Source organism: Atractosteus spatula, chromosome 20, assembly GCF_055471065.1.
Source record: "Atractosteus spatula isolate fAtrSpa1 chromosome 20, fAtrSpa1.hap1, whole genome shotgun sequence".
NCBI classification, from domain to species: domain Eukaryota; kingdom Metazoa; phylum Chordata; class Actinopteri; order Semionotiformes; family Lepisosteidae; genus Atractosteus; species Atractosteus spatula.
In genome coordinates, this window is record NC_142725.1 from 5926409 (window position 1) to 5947696 (window position 21288).

Below are 21288 nucleotides of genomic sequence, written 5' to 3' on the forward strand. Positions count from 1 at the left end.
TTTCCTTACAATTTCTGCTGCACTGTGGGTGACGTGCTCAACATTAAAAGTATTATAAAAACAGACAGGATGAATGGAAATCAATAATAATATTATTAATAATTGCTTACACTTATATAGCACTTTTTCTGGAACTCTACTCAAAGCGCTTTACAGGTAATGGGGAATCCCACTACCACCACCAATGTGCAGCCCCACCTGGATGATGCAATGGCAGCCATAGTGCACCAGAACGCTCACCACACATCAGCTATCAGTGGGGAGGAGAGCAGAGTAATGAAGCCAATTCATAGATGGGGATTATTAGGAGGCCATTATTGGTAAGGGTCAATGGGAAATTTGGCCAGGATGCCGGGGTTACACCCCTACTCTTTTCGAGAGATGCCCTGGGATTTGTAATGACCACAGAGAGTCAGGACCTCGGTTTTACGTCTCATCCGAAGGACGGCGCCTGTTTACAGTATAGTGTCCCCGTCACTATACTAGGGCATTAGGGCCCACATGGACCACAGGGTGAGCACCCCCTGCTGGCCCCTCTAACACCTCTTCCAGCAGCAACCTTAGTTTTTCCCAGGAGGTCTCCCATCCAGGTACTGACCAGGCTCATACCTACTTAGTTTCAGTGGGTTGCCAGCTGTGAGTTGCAGAGTGATATGGCTGCTGGCTAAATCAAGGTTAACAAAATTAAAAAAAAGTATACCTTGTAAAGTAAAGGCTAATGTTTGATGCACAAGCTGGACCTAAGAGACCAGATACCACTAGTTCCTACCTGTGCTTATTATAGGCCATCACTCTGTGACCTTGACTCTCCAGGAAACAGTGCTCAAGTAGTCAGATTCTGCAGGAGCTGGCCAGGGTGTCCTCAGATTTGCACTGCTAGGGACAGTCCTGCAACTGGTTGGGTACTGTCAAGTTTTCAGTGTTATTGGTGATATCTTGCCTTTAATGCCACTGGTTGTTTGCTGGTACTGTGTGCTCACAAATATTCTGAAAAGCTTATGTTTTTCATCACCAGAATTGTATTAGTTTAGAAATTCAAAAAAAATTCACTATACTTTAAAAAGGCGCTGTTCTTCGGATGAGACATAAAACCGAGGTCCTGACTCTCTGTGTGGTCATTAAGAATCCCAGGGCATTTCTCGATAAGAGTAGGGGTGTAACCCCGGCATCCTGGCCAAATTTCCCATTGACCCTTACCAATTATGGCCTCCTAATAATCCTCATCTCTGAACTGGCTTCATCACTCTATTCTCCTCCCCACTGAGAGCTGGTCTGTGGCGAGTGTTCTGGCGCACTATGGCTGCTCTCGCATCATCCAGGTGGGGCTGCACACTGGTGGTGGTGGTGGAGGGGATCCCCATTACCTGTAAAGCTCTTTGAGTGGAGTGTCCAGAAAACCGCTGTGTAAGTGTAAGCAATTATTTTTTTTTTTTTTCTGCGATGTGTGAAAGACACACCGGCCCTCCTAGCAGCAATAACTGTCAAATAAGACACTGTAGCCCGTCAGACAGGCCTCGCCGTGGAGGCACAGCCTGACGAGAGAGTTTGTCAGTAGGGCTCTCCCCCACGTGGCACAGGGGCGTTGGCGGAAATGTCATTTTGGTAACTCCAGATGGGGAGAGTATAATTTGGGAACATAAAAAAGAAATGATGGAGGAGGAGGAGGGTATGGGTGGGGCATAAAAAGCAAGAGAAAATGTAGAAACCTAACAGAAATAACGCCGCAACAAAACCAGGGAGCCCAGCAACGGTGCAGGAAGAGAGAAAAACTAGACTTTCTCTTTTCTCCTTTTCTGCTCTCCCTTCTTTTCCAGAAGTCTCCACACAGCCTGCTCTTCAGGAACGCAGTTGCCCAGCAGATGTTTCTGCTCTGCTGGCTGGAAGCTGAGCGAGCTGGGCTGCTGCGAATGTTTATGTGACCTTTTCATGTGGTGGCAGACCTAGGGCGGGTCTAGTTGAGTCATGCTGCAGTTTTACATTTGGACCTGGCCGAGGAACTCGTGTGTGTGTTGGCGGGGGGGAGGCAGAGAGGGCTTAGGGAGAAAGGAAATGGGCGTTGAAAACTTCCTTCTCAAAAACACTCCGCAGTTTTCTCCTCCCTTTTCTCTGGAAGTAGAGGGGAGGGGGTGGGAGAAAAAACGGGGTGGGGGAATGATGGGTGAGAGAAGGATAAGAGGGTGGAGAGAGAGGGACTTTCTTCATACAACTCCAACTCCTCATTCACCGTACAGTACTTGTTGTCCTGGGAACTGCAATTGAAAAGGTGAGGTGTTGTTATTCTTAAATGTGAAAGGCTTTCTGTAGCTGTTGAACTCTGGTTAACTGTAACTTAGCCCCTTTTTTCTGGCTGGTGGCTGTTCTCTGTATGTCCATTAAGAAACTAGTCGATCAGTTTATGTTTTTCACCATGTTGTTAACTTTCCCTCTGTGTTTTTATGAAGGAAAAAGGAACTTTCTTTTGTGTTTATTCCTGGTAATGTTACTGTGTGCAAGACTCATGACTGTTTAGCAAGAGAGAAAGCAGTCAGTTGCTTGTGTTAGGGATCTCTCCTACCTTGCTGTTTGTTGAATACGGCTGTTCTTTTCAGGCTGTTGGCATGAGACGACATCTCAGGCAGTGTGTGTCCTTCAGCCCGCTGTCCTGTATCTGCCTGGTCTTGTTGAATGGCAGCAATGTGAGAAAGATGAATGGAGAAATTGTGTATCTGTGTGATGCTCTGTCCTTAAATCAGGTGCTTCAGGATTAAATCTGCAGTTATTGAATCTGGAAGTCTTCTTCATGCATGTGTCTTCAAAACTCAGGGAAAGTGGAGACTGTAGAGATTATCAAGCTCTGTAATTTAGGAAGCGGTCAGTAATATTATCGATTGAATAGAAGAAATAACCGCACAAAGCCTAGTTTTGGGAGATCACATCATGGGTCATTTACATCTTCATCATAATCATCAACATCATCCTCATTTCCAGTCGTTATCAATCCACTTCTAGATGAAGGTATCTTCCAGGATTTTCATTTCCAACATTTTTTTATCCATTTTTTTCCTGTCTGATTTTTAATTTCTTCAAAAGACTTCAAAAGAGTCTCTGTTATGAGTTGGGATTCTGTACTTGCTTGTGGAAGAATTATCTTGCGTATTGTAGTATGTGTGTTTCTGGGCGTGTACGTGTGTGGTTGAGGGATCTCTTAAAACTAGCAAGGTTGTTAGAAGGTTTTTGTGCCTTCACCCCATTTCACAAGACAACAGGGGATCTGCTAGTGAATTTCTTCCTGAATGTCTGAACTCCTTTGTGTGCATTGTATCATTCTGATACACCTAAGTGGTAACACTAGGTATCATTCGAAAAATTAGTTTTAACAAATCCCCTGTGTTTATCACTTGGCGCTGTACATAGCTGAGGAAAACCTCTGCAGGAGTCATAGGTCTGGAATGTGACATATCTAACTATGAAATTTTAGGTTTTATTCACATTTTTGAAAATTCTGGAGTCACATAATATTTTTTTTCTAGATGATCAGTGCTTCAAATCTTTTGACTCGCTGTGATGGGGGATGTATGTGTCTACTTCACATATATACTGCAAACAGGTTTAGTTAACCTACAGTACGGAATAGTACCAACAGCTTCTGAAAGGACAGTAGGTTTTGTGGGGAACTCCATTCAGTCTACTTTTGAAAACCATTTTATTCTTAGGAAGGGAATCCCAATCCTGGTTATAATGGATCACTGTGTCTGCTGGTTTTAATTCCATTTGACCGCTTTAATTACTGGGGATAATTGCTCACTTTAAAGGAACAAGTAGAGGTTTATTTCATGCTGAAAAGAGAAGAAAAGATCCTTTTCTTCTCTTTTCAGCATGGCATAAACCCTTACTTGTTCCTTTGCAACCTATGCAAGCTGACACAGTTACCTAGTTCAACTTCATTTAACAGATGTGTGTTAAACCTGTTAAACTTTTGGAAAATCATATCGGTTCTAGCTTCTCAGCATACAGGTCTTTCACCGGTCATTTTTCTACTTGCTTCGAAGCGATTGCTCCTAGAATTAATTCTAATGATAATCAATTCGTGATGAAAAGACATACTGTAGGTGGGAATGACAATCTTGACAGTCCCAAAATCCATGTTTGTTTCTCCAGTTCTCCAGTAGTCTAACTGGATACATTTCAGGTAACTTGCCTGAATCAGGAGAAATCTGATCCTCAGAAACCAGCCCAATTAGGGTTGATGGTGTTTACATATTCCCAGTCTCATTCACTGTAATTGATTAATTACATTCACAAGCCTAACATTGTAGGTACTGAACACAATTATAGAGGTAGGCTTCAGAAACTACTGTACAGTCATTTAACCTGCGATTACCATCTCAGCTAGAACAAAAAGCTGAAAACACAGTGGTACCCCAGGAGCAAAATTAGGAGCCCCTGCTTTAGGGGGTCACGGTGAGGGGGACCCTAATCCTGCTGGCACAGGGCTTAAGGTGTGTCTGGCACCCTGGATGGACACCAGTCCATTGCAAATCATTTGTTCCATTGCAGGGGAGCAAATCAGAAACGCCACTGGAAAATCATGTCTTTGAACTGTGAGAGAAACAGGGATACCCACAAATACCCCAGGAATACCTCATTAAACCCGAGGAGAACATGCAAACTCCACACAGACAGAGCCAGATTTAAACCCAGATCTCAGGAGCTGTGAAGCAACTCTTCTGGACCATCTGTTGTGCGACAGTCATTTAGTTAAACCTGCGCAATAGACAGGACAGGGATCACATTCAAACCAGCTTGTTGCAATCAATGTTTTTGTTTTACATGATCAAATCACTTTCAATAACCACAGATCCGAATCAGGGTCACGGTGTCCCAGAGTCTATCCCGGAAGCTCTGGGTGCATAGGGGAATACGCCCTGGATAGGACACGGTCCATTGTAGGGCAGACAGACAAATACAGCACACTCACACCAGGGCCAAATTCCCCAGTGTCATGGCTATCATCCCTCCTCTAGAGGGCGCTCCTACCTTTTAGGTATTGATTTTAGTTTTAGTACTCCCAGCTGTGTCTATTCCCTTCTGTGTTATATAAGCCCCGCGTCTCCGCAAGATGGACGTCTGAAAGCCCGCCCAGCACCAGGCTTGGAGATAGCCTGAGGGCATAGGCTTTCATCCCGACATCCTGAGCTCTGTGCCTGGGGCTCGGAGCGCCTGGTCCAGTAATAGTTTTATCTTCCATGTTCCTGGTCCTTGTTCCCCCATTCCCTGGATTTTAATTGTCTTTGTCTTGGATGGATCTCCCGGCTCTTGGATTACAGACTGCGCCCTGACTACCCCTTTGGACCTACCTGGACTTGGTTTCCCCTCGTGCACCAGATCACTGCTGTCACAGCCTCCTGTCTGTCAACCAGAATAAACCCTGCTGTGTTTTCCTCTGATGTCCGTCTCCAGTCTCTTCTGGATTATACCGTCACGCATAGGGTCTTAATGTTACGGGAGCCAGTCCGTTTAGGAGTTTAGGAGTCCGTGCATAGTTTAGGACCCTATGCAGATGATATAATCCGGAATGAGACTGGAGAAGGGCTACAGGGAAAACACGGTGAGGAATGGAAGGGATGGCGAACAGGGGGGCGGTGCCGATAGTGATCCAGGTGCATGGGGGGAGCGCAGGCAAACTAGTCCAAAACAGTCCAAATAGGAAAACCGGGGCGCAGTATGAAATCCAAAACCAGGAGATCCATCCAGAGAAGACATGAATAAAAACAGGGAATGGGGACATGGAACCAGGAACAAGAAAGTTTAAAAGAAGGGTAAGGAGGCCAGGCGCTCCGAGCCCCTGGTCAGCTGGTCAGGGCGCCGTTCTGAAGCCTGTGCCCTCAAGCCACGGATGTGGGGCGACTTGATGCTAGGCGGGCCTCGGGGCGCCTATCTTCCAATGCAGAGCCCCAGTCTTCAGAGGCAAGTTTAAATAATATACAGGGAACAAGGGGCAGGTGAACGTGATATGAAACTAAAATACAAAAGGGGTCAGAACGCCCTCTAGAGGAGGGACGATGATCGTGACACTTATTTGCACGCTCCACAAGAGACCGACCTGGCTCCTGTAACACCCAGAAGCCAACTAACCCACCAGCATGTCTTTGGACTGTGGGAGGAAACCCACAGGAGAACATGCATACTCCACACAGACAGCATCCCAGGAGTTGAACCCAGGCCCCCAGGGCTGTGACGCATCAGTGCTAACCACTGTACTACCATGGCACTGTGGGCTGCCCTTCATTTTACATTCTTTGTGAACTAAATCAAAGCTTTCTGTCTCTATAACTACAATCCACACCAAAACCATCAGAAATGATATACTGTAGCATGAATTCTTTGACAGTAAAAATGCCCTTAAACGACATTTTGCTAAAATTAGTTAAACACGTTTTCTAAATAATACCGTGAGAAAAAACAAAATCAAAAAAGCTCAAGCGTAGCTTGTCAGCTTATCATTCTAAACATGTCAGCATTTCTGCTACGCACTCAAACAGCTCTGCAAGCTGCTGCCAAATTCAAGATTTTGATACACGAGAGGACCAGCGAATGAAACTTCTACATTGGGTTTCTCTGATTACTATGTGTAGTACGTGCAGAGTTTAGAGGCATCCTTTCATTCATTTCCCTGTTGCTCTTTGGCAGCTCTGCTTTGAAACCTCTGGTAAATTATTAAGGAGTTGAACAAGCTTCAAAACAGTGCAATAGTTTTAGGTATAAAAGACAATTCAGTTCAACTACACCAAGTGTACTCCTTTCCAAATGTTACCTTGGCAATGTAACTTTTCCATTATTTTCTCCAGCCTTTGTTTTGAATTATCTTTTTTTGCAACTCTTGTAACCTTGATGTCATCCTGTTCTGTCTATTTTTATCATGCTTCCTCTTGTTGAGTGCTCATCAAACTGTCATTGTCCTTGTTGCCATGATTAGAAAGCAGGGCAATCACTGCACTTGAAAGAGTTAAGGTAATTGACATCCTTTGCTTATTTGCACTACAGAGGGTGTGCAGCAGAATGAGACAATTTAATGCAGGTGTGAACATAAATAGATTTCCTTTGTGAGGCCTTGGACCAAGTCTTTTGAAAATCCAATTTCTGAGATAAACAGTACCTCATTAATATATCCTTTACGCCTCAAAATATTTTCACAGCTATTGGCAACTTAATAGAAAAAAATAAAGATTGGTTAACAAAATAAACCCCGTTTTCAAACAAGAGCACAGAAAACCTGATGCAACTGCTGCAGCTCCTAGACCACAGGATAGCTTTGACTGCTGAATCCGAAAGTATGGACATACCTCCGGGGAAAGCTAAGTTTGCTGCTGGAAGAGGTGTTAGTGGGGCCAGTAGTGTGCGCTCATCCTGCAGGCTGTGTGGGTCCTAATGCCCCAGTATAGTGACGGGGACGCTATACTGTAAAAAAGGCTCTGTCCTTCGAATGAGACGTGAAACACAGGTCCTGATTCTCTGTGGTCGTTAAAAATCCTGGGGCGTTTCTTGAAAAGAGTAGGGGTGTAACTCCGGCATCCTGGCCAAATTTCCCATTGGCCCTTACCAATCATGGCCTCCTAATAATCCCTATCTCTGAACTGGCTTCATTACTCTGCGCTTCTCCCCACTGATGGCTGATGTGTGATGAGCATTCTGTGGATGCCGTTACATCATGCAGGTGGGGCTACACATTGGTGGTGGTGGAGGGGAGTCCCCATTATTTGTAAAGCACTTCTGAGTGGAGTGTCCAGAACAGCGCTATAAAAGTTTAAGGATATTATTGCTATTTTCAAGAGTTCTAGTAGGAAGGCATCTGTGTGGAAATGGAAGGGAGACTTGTGCAATATGGCACGCAATTGTGTTCTAGGTTCTAGAATTGGCACATTAGCCAGATCTGCTTTTGCCTGCAGCAATGCACCAGAGATACGTCTCATTGAGAGGTCATTTATAGCAATCTCCTTCCCCATAGTACAGCACACTGAGGAAAAGAGTTTTCTAAGTTACTGCTGCTATTTTTAAAGTCAACAGGAGTCATGGAACATACCATGGGTCTGTGGGTCAGTAGGTCAATCTCAGTACTTTAGACAGGATGGAGTATACTACACCCTGTTATGATATAACAGCGTATAATGTAGCTGATACACCTCATATCTTCTTATAAACACATAATAATTGTGTTAGAGAGTAGATATTAGGCATTAGTCAGTTGGAAACCTGAGAGACAAAATTAATGGACACTCTCTTCTAGTTCAGCCCATCTTTTGGTTCTGGATTCCTTATCTGCTGCATCTTGATCTGGTGATATAGGATGCTGTTTGACTGCTATTAAGGCAGACAAATAATTCAGACTTGATTATTTCCTGAAGCTACATATCTTTTTGCAGTTATTATACTATTTTGAGCCCAGCCAGAATCAGAATAGAGATGTGCTCTTTGTTTTGTTCTTTTTTATATGAAGGCAAATGTAAATTGATAATTAGCATTTCTGGTGAACATCATCTTCAGCGAGGTGGCAGGGTGTTGCAGTGGTTAGCATTGCTGCCTTGCAGTGCTGGGATCCTGGATTCAGGTCCAGACTTTTGGTGCTGTCTGTGTGGAGTTTGTATGTTCTCCCTGTGTTTGCATGGGCTTCCTCTGGGTGCTCCTGCTTCCTCCCACTGTCCAAAAACATCCAGGTTTGGGAAAATCGGCCCCAGTGTGTGTGTGTGTGTATTGGTGTAGCTCTGTGATGTACTGGCGTCCCATCCACGGTGTACCCTGCCTTGATCCTGTTGCTTGCTGGGGTAGGCTTTAGCTCCCCCTATGACCCTGAATTGAATAAAGTGGTTAGAAATTGGATGGATGGATCTTCTTCTGGCAGTCAGGCATACTAACAGATTAGCTGTCAGTCATGAAAACGGGTCCCAAGACGTGGTCAGACAGATTTTGTCCACGGAAATCATGTGGTCGGATGTCTTCCAAGTGCGAAGTTGAGGCTGCAGGAATTGAAAGCAGATGGAATCACAAATATTCCCTACCAGACAGCCAAATAATGTAAAAATGATTGCTGATATCTCCCAGACAGAACAACGTGCCCTTTTCATTTAAAAGCAGGTACTTATTTTTCTTAAACAAAAAAGTGGGGACTTAAAAACTGGAGTAGAGTGTTAAATAAATTAATCTCGCTGTGCTTTTACAGAAGTGCTGTGGTATTATTTAGAAAATTCCCTTGGCCTTCCAACAAGAACAGTGCTAGCTAAGCTCTGCCACTTCACACAACAAAGTATTGAGTTATTAATCAAAAGAACTTGGCCTGTACTGTACACTTATGCAACAGCACAATGAAAATGTCTGAGCTTAATTCTGGAAGAAATATTCAGAGACTGCTGTGAGTTATCATTGTATCCTATCCATACAATTTGACATTGTGTCGAAGGTACTATAACTGCCAAGTCACAGCATTATAGAATGCTCTGTTCCTTACATAAGCATAATGCTGTTATAATAATAATAAAAAAACTGTTTTATATAGCGCCTTTAAAGGTGGCATCTCAAAGCGCTTTACAGGATGACAACAACAATAAATAAGAAGAATACACAAGGTAAAACACAATTACAATATACAGAGGAGACCGTGGATGGTGGTACTAAGAAGAGCAGAGGGGTGAAGAATGGAACCAGTTAAGTAAAGGCTTTTCTGAAGAAGAGGGTTTTGAGTCTGGATTTGAAGGAGTTTAGAGAAGGTGACTCTCTGATATCCTTGGGGAGAGAGTTCCAGAGCTTGGGGGCATAACAGGAGAAGGTCCTGTCACCCATACAATGTAGACGGGCTTGGGGGACAGTAAGGAGAGCAGAATTAGAAGAGCGAAGGTTGCAAGGTGGGGAGTAGGGCGATAATAGTTCAGACAGGTACTGAGGTGCCAAGCCATGCAAAGCCTTATAGGTGAGCATGCGGATTTGAAAGCCTACACAGAATTTGACCGGAAGCCAGTGCAAGGACTCCAGGATAGAAGTAATATGAACACTTGCACTAGACCTGGTCAGGATTCTGATTCTGTTATGATATGTTTTCACTTTGCTGGCACTAATTGTTTAGCTTTCTACCCCCAAACTGTAACCACTGCAGTAATCTGTGCTGTAAAGAGATGAGAAGACAAGAAAGACTTGTGCAGATGCCACACTGACAAACCCTGTCAAAGATGTTAATTCTTTGACAAAATGCAAGCTCCACAGAGCTTTACAGGAGAGTGAGCACCATCTGGTGGTCACTGACATCACTGCAAGCTCACAGGCCCCAGCGGGATACAGGAGTCCCTGCTGCACAGCAACTGACAGAAAGGTTTGCTCACTTGAGCCCACCTTCCCCAAGCAGAACCCAGACCCTTATTCACACTTTCAGAATCCTGGTGACATGCCTGGTGACCTGGACTCCAGCAGGGCTCAGCGTGAGCTCAGGATGAGCACCGCTGATCCTGGCTGAGCTGTCTGGGAGCTCACACATGATCTTATAAACTAGTTTACAGATCTGCAACTATTACTCTTACTACAACTGCACTTTTGTACAATCTTCTGTCCCCATGTCGTGAAGTGTTGCCCAGGCACTGAGTGCCGTAACTCAGCAATGCCAATCATGGCTCCGTGTTTGCCTCTAGGTCCTGCTGTCTGTGACTGGGGAGAGACAGAGCTGGTGTTCCAATGGCTGTCCTGTTGATCTCTGTGACTCTGCTGCATCTCATCACCCTGACCATGCTCTTCATAGCCACCATGGAGAAGGTGAGACTGCACCCTGAGAGGTCAGGGGAGTGTTACAGGCCAGTTAAAATCTACAGACCCCAAGATATTAGAGTTACAAAATGTAAGTGTGGGGCTTTATAATAAAAGCAGGGAAAACTGTAGAAAAGCCTGGTAAAATGAAATAAAGCACAGCAAGATGGAGGAAGTGTGATAAAGCAAATTAAAAGCACCAATAAGCATGGATAAATTACAAGCATGCCATTCCCGTTCACTGTGATAAACCTTCACGCGGTGTAAAGCTGTAGATTGCTTTTTTACATTTTATAAACAAAAACAAGAAAGAGAACACATATCACCCCTGTTTTGAAAGAACTTCACTGGTTACCTGTATTATCTAGGATAGATTTTAAAGTTGTTTTACTTGTTTTTAAAGCCTTAAACGGCTTAGCGCCCGTGTACCTTACTGAATGTCTGTCTTTACATGTTCCTATACGTGACCGTAGATCTGCACATACCACGTGTCAAAAACAGAAAGAATGGAGAGGCCTCTTTCTGTTTTTGTGCTCCTAAATTATGGAACACACTACCACTTTTTATTAGGTAGTCAAGCCCGGTACATTCTTTTAAAAAACATTTTTAATTTAGCTTTTAGTTAAAATGGTTCTTTGTTCTTTCTACTTACCTTTTATTGTTCTTATTTTATTATGACCTTCCTAATTTTTTATTTCTTTCTTTTTCAAGCATAAATGGACATTTGTTGTTTTCCTTTACAAATGAAAGTTTGTCTCTTAATTTTAATATTTAATTTTTTACACTTGGTTTGTAAAGCACTTTGAGCTACTGTTTGTATGAAAGGTGCTCTAGAAATAGTTTATTATCATGGCTTTCTCAAAGCAGATCTACACTCAACCACACATTTTCTTTAGCAAGTTGAAGGGAACAGTATTACACAGAAAGAGTTGAAAACAATACAGATAGAGTGTGTATTACACTGATGCAATAAATTATACAGTGAAGTCAAATTGCAACACAGCAATGACAGTTAAGGAGGTGAAAACTTATGAAATACTGGAGCCATGAGTATGTAGCAGTACAAAGAGCTCAATCAAAGGTGCTTGGATTTTATAATATTTTGTTTTCTAGGCTTTGTATTGACTCCTCATGGCTGTGAAAACTTTGTGTAAGTCTCTCTCCTTCTCTGTCCACTCAGGCTTGGTGGGTCTTGACAGATGTAGAGAACTCTGATCTGTGGTACAACTGCGAGTTTGATAATACTACTGGATCTTGGCTGTGTTTCTCTACTGGAGACAATGGTAAATATGCCCATATTCATCTCGGTCATCCTTAATTGTAAGGTTGTCAAGAGCTGATGTCCACAGATCTTAGTCTTTGGCAGGACCTTGCCTCTGGCCTGATGGTAGTCTTAACAGAGGTTTGCTTCTCAATCAGAGCAGTTGAACAGGAAGTATAACAGTAAATTCATGGGCAATTTAAGTCATAAATACAGCACTGCACCTAAAACAACCTTATTCAGGCGTTTATTAAATTAAATACTTTTTGTTGGAACTTACCTTTTTGTAGCTGTTCAAAATAGACTTTGATTCTCATCATAGCAAGAGTTACCTCAACTGGTCTGAGGCATTATTTCTTCACTTGGGGGTGCTGTCTGGGTGGAGCATGCATGTTCTGTTTTTGCATAGGCAATGATCAAGTGCTCAATTTTTCTCCCACCCTCCAGACAAACATGCTTTCCAGGTTAACGGATGTTTCTCTTATCTGTGTGCCTTTGTGGTCATGTTGTGCACCATGTAAATGTCGGTTCCATACCCTGGATGGGTAGCCTATTACATTTACAGACCCGGCGATCTTATGTCTTGGGATAGACATTGGGCTGTGGCATTCTCACAGGAATAAGCAGTTTTCTGATGACAGGTGGATGGATGTGGCCATTCTCTCTGTGGGCCTTGTTGTTACTCATCTGCTGCTTCTTCTCTCCCAGAATGGCTGCAGGCTGTCCAGGCCCTGATGGTTCTCTCCGTCATCTTCTGCTTCATTTCCTTCCTCGTCTTCCTGGGGCAGCTCTTCACGCTCAACAAAGGGGACCTGTTCTACTTCACTGGCCTGTGCCAGGTGCTCGCAGGTATAGACCGACAGCCCCGCGACTCGAAACACACAAAGCACGGGCAAGCTCATCGGCACCAAATTGTCACCTTTCCTTTTGATTAACGAGCCTTCTGCCCAGCCCCGAATTCACCCTTTCCCATTGAAAAAATCAGTCAACCCAAGTGATTTTCCACTCAGTTCCCCGTCATTGGCTTGCTGGATCTATTGCCACAAAACCCTTGGAAATGAGAGGCACTCCACCAGGGGTTTGAAGCTACCTTCCTAGTCAGCCTAGTGTCTGCTAATTAACAAATAATGTCAAATAAACAATCTGACAAATTGTTTTCTTAGTCAGACATAAACAAGATGTTACTTAAGGGCTTTTAAAGCTGATGACTCAAAGAACTCACTTCACTAAAGGTACAGTAGTTTGTTTTAAAACACCTCAGAGCTAAGTAACAAGTACAGTGCTACACTATAACACATCCGGTTAAATAATTAGACCCACAATGTCATTGAGAGCTCAATTTGGGAAAAATTGAGAGGACACTAATCCCTCCAGAAACTGAGTCTGCCCCCTCTGAAGTAGACTATAGAAACCTTTTCCACAGAACTAAAGCCATAGACATTTTTATACGAATCCTCTGCTGTTCATTCGATTATGAACCATTTCTGTTACACATGACCCCCTGTGCAAATGGGAGGATGGACCCTATGTAGTATCTTAGGGGGTCAAGAGGCAAGAAGGTAGCTTCCAAAGTAAACGAGGGCTAGACAAGAGACCTGGTCAAAGGCAAGTTCCATGGTTCATATCAAGAAAAGTCAAGAGCCAGTTCAGAAAACAAAGGGAAGGTAGGCACTCCAAAGAACAACCAATACCAGGCCAAGAGCTGAGGCCTCTGGAGGGTTTAAGTGTTGTGAGAGGAGGAAGGTGCGCTGATTGATGGAGTGTCGTGGTTGGCTGATTGGCAGGAGCGGTGTCGTTTGGCAGAAGTGCTCGGGGCTGGTGTGTGATTAGCACGAGTGCGCTTCCATGTGGGAATGTGGTGGGATGAGGGCGTGACAATTTCAGCACAAGGTTACAGAGCTATGGATGGTAGGAGATCCATCAAAATCCCTAGTTTTGCTCAGTAACACACACATTCAGGCATGGACTGTACAAGATTGGTTATAAATTAATCTTTCTGTTAAGAGCCAAACAAATAGTAATGGAGAACACGTCAAATATTTTTTATTAGGCTTGTTTTAAATACTTTTTTCCTTATTTATTTTGTAAGCGACTCTATCGAAAGTGGCATACAGTAATCATAGCTTAGTTTCACAAATTTGAGGTAATTGTAGCCAAGTTTCAAAGTCCAACACATAGAGTGACAATAACAAAACTTTTTCACACCTAAATCAATATAATACAATGTGACAGAAGGACTGGTATATCAGATCAACAGCATGATAATTAAGTAAGATGACGAAAAACATTGGGGCAGCATAGTGATGTAGTGATTAGAGTTGCTGCCTCACAGCTGTAGGGTCCTGAGTTTGATTTAGGCTTAGGCACTTTCTTTCTGTATGGAGCTTGCACGTTCTTTCAATGACTGTGAGTTTTTTCCAAGCATTCTGTTAAAGACATGATGTAATAATGTAATAATGTAATAATGTAATAATAATAATGTAATAATGTTTAATGATGTGTATATGGACTGGTGTTTCTACATTGTGTGTGCCCTGCAATGCACTGGGGTCCTGTCCAGTTTGTAGTCTCAACTTCAGGGTTGTTGAACTTCAGAGCATTCCAACAAATTAATGTGAAACAGGACAGCTATAAGCTTCACAAGTGGTAAAAGCACTGTGCTTTGACTCAGTCCTGGCCTGTGACAGACTCCCTTCATGGTCAGATCTGAGTATATTTCATTAGCCTGTGGAAGAGAATCTGTGAAATCTCAGAATATTTACTCTCTCTTCTTTTACTGTATGATGTATGAAGAATCATTACAATAATTCTATATTAACAACACATTGATATTTATTCATTCATTCTGTTTTTTATAAAAAAATTTATTAATCTCATATTTATCTCACATTTCAGAAATATTTAATTTATTTTGTTTAGTTTCATTTTTGAAGATCCAAAGAGTTGTAGCATTTGTTTTGATAGAATACAAGGCGGGTTTTCAGTTTCAACCTTGAACATAATCTTTGAGTGGAGTGTCCAGAAAAGCGCTATATAAGTGTAAGCAATTATTATTATTATTATTAATTATTAATATCTGTTCAGTGTGTCAAGTGCTCACAGTATTTATTCCAAAACAAACGATAGATATTAAACGAACACCAGTTGCACATCTATAGTAATGATAATAGTCAAAATAATTCCTGTGCATTTGTGCATTTATTTTGTAGCACATCCTTACAAAGCTAATTTAATTTGTAATTCATAGTTCTGATGGTTTATATGTGCATAGATATTTTAAAATGTAAGTGAAACACTAAAGACAAAAATACATATATGCTGAATTTGTCAAATTTAATACAAGGCTACAAAAATAAAGGAAGATCTAGCTCTTGATTAACTGTTCCTAAACTGTAGGAGATTGTACCCTAGAGAGTATTGACACACAGATACAAATTGCACAGACATATACTGCAGGACAAGCTCTTACCATTACCAAGAACCTTGCAGATCTACAGACAAGCTCACGGCACCAGACCCACCTCTACATACAAATACACCACAATGAGAAATTCCCATATTCCCCAATTACACAATTCACAGCCAGTGAACAGTTTGTAATAGGTGAATGATACCAGTGATTTACTAGACATTAGTGGCCGTCTCTGTAGTACCCTCTAGTGGCGGTCTTTAATCAGTGCAGCCAAAGGCTCCACTCGGCCAGGGCAGGCCATGACTCCTCCTTACATTTACTACTAGGGTATAATTTCCTGTTAACTTTTCTCAGATGCACCCAGATCAGCCGAGCCAGGGATGAATGGATTTAATTTTAAAACCTGCAGCACTAGTCACAGCCCGCTGACTCAGGTTTTAGGCAGCTGTGTGGTTTGGCTCAGTATTATTTCAGCCCAGAGCCCCTTCACGCCCGTCACTTTCACAGGGCCGGTCAAAGCAGGCCGCCATCGTTCTGAGGATAACAACGACCCTCCGGTCTGGGCCGAAACAGCCAAAACTGGCAAATGAAAAACCTAAGACCCAAACAACAGCAATGAGTATCGGGATAAAAGCTGCAAGAAATCCAAGGCAAAAGAAAGAGCCAGCAGGAAATGCCAATGGCGTGAGGTCTGTGGGACTGGCTGCTCCTGTCTCAGGGTGGAGCTCCAGATTCCCTGCGTGCCAGTCAGCTCCAGTCAATGACACTGCAGGGGCAGAAACAGCAAACACCCAACAATGTACTCTAGGTGCTGTGTGAATGCATCACCTCCTAATTATAATTATTATCAATAATAATAATAATAACAACAACAACAACAACAACAACAACAACAACAACAATAATAATAAGTAGTAGTAGTAGTAGTTCAGGTGGGCAGCTGCGTCAGCATGGGTAGCTTGCAAGGGAACAAGTAATAGGTTTATTCCATTCTGAAAAGAGAAGAAAGAAAACACAACGTTTAGGCTGTGGAGCCTTCTTCAGGTGTGAGAAAGATAGGGCAGTAAGCAAAGGTAATGTAGATTCGTCATGACGAAGAGATCTAGAAAAAGATTTGGAGGAAGGCATAGTGGGTCAAAATAATAATAATTGCTTATACTTATATAGCGCTTTTCTGGACACTTCACTCAAAGTGCTTTACAGGTAATGAGGATCCCCTCCACCACCACCAGTGTGTAGCCCCACCTGGATGATGTGACGGCAGCCATAGTGCTCCAGAACGCTCCCCACACACCAGCTCTCAGTTGGGAGGAGAACAGAGTGATGAAGCCAGTTCATAGATGGGGATTATTAGGAGGCCATGACTGGTAAAGGCCAGGGAGAAATTTGGCCAGGACGCCGGGGTAACACCCCTACTCTTTTTGAGAAATGCCCTGGGATTTTTAAGGACCAGGGTTTTACATCTTATCCAAAGGACAGAAGATTTTTACAGTTTAGTGACTCCGTCACTATACTGGGGCATTAGGACCCACACAGACCGCAGAGTGAACACCCCCTGTTGGCCCCACTAACACCTCTTCCAGCAGCAACCTTAGTTTTTCCCAGGAAGTCACCCATCCAGGTCCAGGCCAGGCTCACACCTGCTGAGATTCAGTGGGCTGCCAGCTGTGAGCTGCAGGGTGATATATCTGCTGCCTACATCTCTTTACTGTTTACCTACTAGAAAGAAAGTTTGAACGTGCAGGTCAGTCAGCCTTCTGAGTGCTTATTGATCCAAGAGTCCCTTGGATCATATTGTAACATACTTGTTTCAAAAATGTATTTCATTTTCACATTTAAACAGAAAGGCGCTTTATGAGAATCAAACTGATTGATGGAACATGGCTGGGCAATTTGTTCCTGGTTTCTGCCAGCATGTACATGAAGATTTACATCCTGACCCACTTCCTTTTAGTGTCCACTTGAGTACATATCTGTGTGGACATTTTTCAAGGCCGTGGTTCCATTTCATCTTTGGGTTTGGAATTCTGGCACGTTAGTAAATTAAAAAATTGCAGAATAATTATAATTTCTGGATGATAATCTGCCATCATTGGTAATCTCAGTTTTACTTCTATGACATGCTGGAGAATAAGACCGGTGATAGTTTGATTTGGACAAACAAAGCCATTGGTGAGATGTGAACACATTCTCTACAGTTTTTAGCATCACAAGACAAAGTCAGATAGGGTGTTATTTTCAGTCAGATTAAATCCAGACATGTTCTTTGTAAAGCATATGACAGATGAAGGGTGGCAGGAACATCAACATTCCCGCCCTGTAGTGCTGGGGCTCTGGGTTCAATTCCAGACCTGGGATGCTGTCTGTGTGCAGTTGTATGTTCTCCCTGTGTTCACATGTGTTTCCTCCAGGAGCTCTGGTTTCCTCCCACAGTATAAAGACACATTGGAAAGTTAATAGACTTCTAAGAAAATTGGACCTGGTGTCAGAATGTGTGTGCCCTGTAATGGATTGGCGTCCCATCCAGGGTAGCCTGCCCTGTGCCTGTTGCTTGCTGCGATAAAGTGGTTAGAAAAAGGAAGGAAGGATGATGGATGAACTTTATTGTTTACTTGGCATATAAACAGAATTTCACGACCAAAATACAATGAAACAGGACATCAAGGAGGAAATGAAGTGTGTCTGTCTTGTATTTGTAAACCTAAGCATAGTTAAATTGTTTTGACAATTCTTGGATTCATAGTGGTCTCCCTTTCATAATTGTAGTGTTGACAGTACAAAAGTAAAAAATGTTCAGTTTTTTACTGTGTTTCCTGAAAAAGGATATTAATAAGCACATATCACATAACAAAACAATACTGCTATTTGAAATAATGTGCATCCTATTTATATATTGTTTGAGAAACTTTGTGAATATTTATAACACACATACCACTGTCATTGTTTCCCAGCTAAAAGATATTCCTGTTGTTCCTGTCAAGTTTATAAAACTTTTGCTCTACGCTTAAGTTTAATAATAGTTTAATAATATCTTTTAGCTGGGAAACAATGACAGTGGTACAGTATGTGTGTTAAAAATATTCACAGTGTGCCTGCTTCTGCAGTGCTGCAGGCCTTCTAGTCCTCTGTGTTACAACAGTTAATTTGCCTACAAGCTGTACTGTCAGCAGAGCATAAACCAACCCTTTCCTAAATGTGTCACAGTTTTCAAACTGCAGGATCTAAAAAAAAAACAGAGCTGAGATCTTAACGCATGGAAAGTTGCTATTCTGTGCACATTTCATGATTCTGGCTGCATCCTGTTTTACTTCGCTAAAGATCTACCCAGAATTCTGGGTGGCATTATTTTTCTCTTCCACTTCAGGGTGCCAGAGCCTATCCTGGCAAGCCATAGGTGTAAGGCAAGGTTTCACCCTGGACAGGATTCCAGTACATCGCAGGGCCCACACAGACACACTCACACCAGGGCCAATTTTCTCAGGAATCATTTAAAATGCCAGCATGTCTTCGGACTGTGAAAGGAAGCTGGGGCACCTGGAGGAAGCCCACAAGAATGCAGGGAGAACATACAAGCTCCACAAAGGCAATTCCCCAGGTCTGGAATTGATCTGAGGGCCCCAGCTCTGTGAGGCAGCAATGCTAACCACTGCCACCCCCTTTCTCAATCTTAACCTAGAGCTCACATATAAACACTGGGTCTGTAAATGCAGCAGAATTGCTAGAAACCCCACTGCGTTCCTTTCTCCTTCATGTCAGGTCTCACGGATTTCTCAGCGGCCCTCATCTACACCGTCCACCATGAGGAGATCCTGCAGGACAGCAGGAAACGTCCGGACGGCGGCCATTTCGGATACTGTTTTGTCCTGGCCTGGCTGTGCGTGCCGCTGCTGCTCTGTGGAGGAGTGATGTACTTCCATCTGCGGAAGAAGGAGTGAGCCCAGGCGCCCACCAGAGAGAAGACAAGTGCCACTGTGTAAATGTCTGATGTGAGACCTATGTATATTGACACAGCCCTGTTTTGTATTATACCCATAAGCATTTTGTATACTTTTATTTTTTCCCAAATTTACTACAGGTTATTTTCTACACAAGAATATAAACTAGTGATATGCATTTACTCTGTTATAGCATAGTTCATGTTTTTTTCAGGTCTGAGCATGTAAAGCAGATATATTCTTTAGAACCAGCCCTCGGCTGAAAGATTTCATGTGAGCTTAGATCATGATCCCCGTCTACTGCTTCTGTTTTCTATTAACAGATTTTGAGCCAAAGATGTTCATAAATGAGCATGTAAAACCCCAAACAAGAGGCACTTCTTTCAATGACAGTTTAGTTGAGTTCATTCCTTTTGCTGGGGTGCTGCAGTCACAAAACTAGGCTGAAAGATCTCACTGACCTCAGACAAAGGCTGATTGGACTGCGGCCTGCAAGGTTGTGAAAGAAATAAATTGCCAACACTTGCTTGTCTTTTCTTACAAAACCTTTACTGAGCCATATTGCTGCATCTACAACAACAGATGAGGGTTACAGGGTTTTGCCCGCAGGTTTTGCTACAGGGAATAACTCACCTGCCTGCACCTCTGCTGTGGCTGGAAGGTCTGGAATGCAGGGGCTGAAGGCTGAGAGCTGAGCTGAGATTAGGTGTTTGAAATCCTCAGGGAGTAAATGAAGGTTACAGAAAAGAGTGGCTTTGATCTCTGAAGAGGACAGTGTTCACCTGAGGAAAGTTGTAAAAAGGCTCAAAAGCAACTTAAAATCCTTTTTTTTTTCACTTTTCACCTCATATCATATTATCTAAAGCAGAGGGCTATAGTATCTTCTACGTTTTAGTCCAGCTGAGCTTGAGTTCTGTCATTAATTCAGTTAGATTTCTATTCTTTGGATCCTTGGAGCTATTTTAAGCTATTGACAACACAATGTGAGAAATAGCTTGAAATCACCAGCTTCATAGGCGCTCATAATGACAAAGATTCTGTTCAATCAAAAGCTCAATTTAGCAATTAGAAGCACAGCTGGTTCCTGGGACCAGGACTGGACAGCCGTCCTGGAGACACAGGGCTGGATATACAGTAGAAAGACATTTTCACCCATGTCAGAATTGTAGCACTTTTCTGAATAAGGAAAAACAAACTCATCACGCAGCTTCAGAAAGTAATCTTTACACAGCATTTAACAACGCCAGAATTAACATCCTACTGTATATCCTAGCATCCATTACAGTACATTACAGCTCCATGTCTAGTGTTCATATTATGTGTACAAATATATTATACACATGCTCTCCTATAAAAAATCATGCTCTCTTGAATGTTTACTGTTTTGAAGGACGATTTTGTAAATAAATGAAGCTATTTCTATAGTCGTTTATTTGAATGCAACATATTTTCTTATCATGTATAAAGTACTATACTGTAAACCAATTATGAAAAGATAACATTTACAGATGAGTCATGTTTCCTCATACTTTTAGAAGTCATGATGTTTTCTGATCATTACAATAATAAATATGAGCCTTTCGCTGTTTGATATTATATTAAAGGATATTAAAATGAACTTTGTGGGCTGATTGCTAAACTGTCTCTTAACAGGTAACACTTCTGTATAGAGGCTGCTAATTCACCTACAAACCCTTTATATCCTGTAATACATTAAATAGTTTAAACAATAAGTGACTATAATGATTAACTGTATTTATAGTAATTGAAGTTAGATATTTGTCATTTACAAATAGTTTATTAAAGGCTGCTTAATGGTTAAAACTATGTGATGTGCATATCCCAAAATAAAGTGTATTTACAATAAGATAATCTGAAACATTTTGCTATATTAACCTGCAGTAAAGCTTGACAGTAAACTG

General features: G+C 42.4%; 1 protein-coding gene across 1 annotated transcript; it reads left to right on the forward strand.

The window, feature by feature from the left end:
* Positions 1-2097: 2097 nt before the first annotated feature.
* LOC148817413 (epithelial membrane protein 3-like) lies at positions 2098-20984 on the forward strand. Its single transcript, XM_088938404.1, has 5 exons — positions 2098-2263; positions 10647-10767; positions 11939-12041; positions 12728-12868; positions 19188-20984. The coding sequence occupies exons 2-5, from the start codon at positions 10690-10692 to the stop codon at positions 19364-19366; spliced, it is 501 nt and encodes a 166-aa protein (XP_088794530.1). The 5' UTR covers positions 2098-2263; positions 10647-10689; the 3' UTR covers positions 19367-20984.
* The last annotated feature ends 304 nt before the right edge of the window (positions 20985-21288 follow it).

What these genes read in the sequence shown, in the direction of transcription:
- LOC148817413 (XM_088938404.1), top strand. Translation starts at nt 10,690, where the DNA reads ATGGCTGTCCTGTTGATCTCTGTGACTCTGCTGCATCTCATCACCCTG. An exon ending in TCATAGCCACCATGGAGAAG is followed by an intron (nt 10,768 to 11,938) that starts GTGAGACTGCAC and finishes CTGTCCACTCAG; the next exon opens with GCTTGGTGGGTCTTGACAGA. An exon ending in TTTCTCTACTGGAGACAATG is followed by an intron (nt 12,042 to 12,727) that starts GTAAATATGCCC and finishes CTTCTCTCCCAG; the next exon opens with AATGGCTGCAGGCTGTCCAG.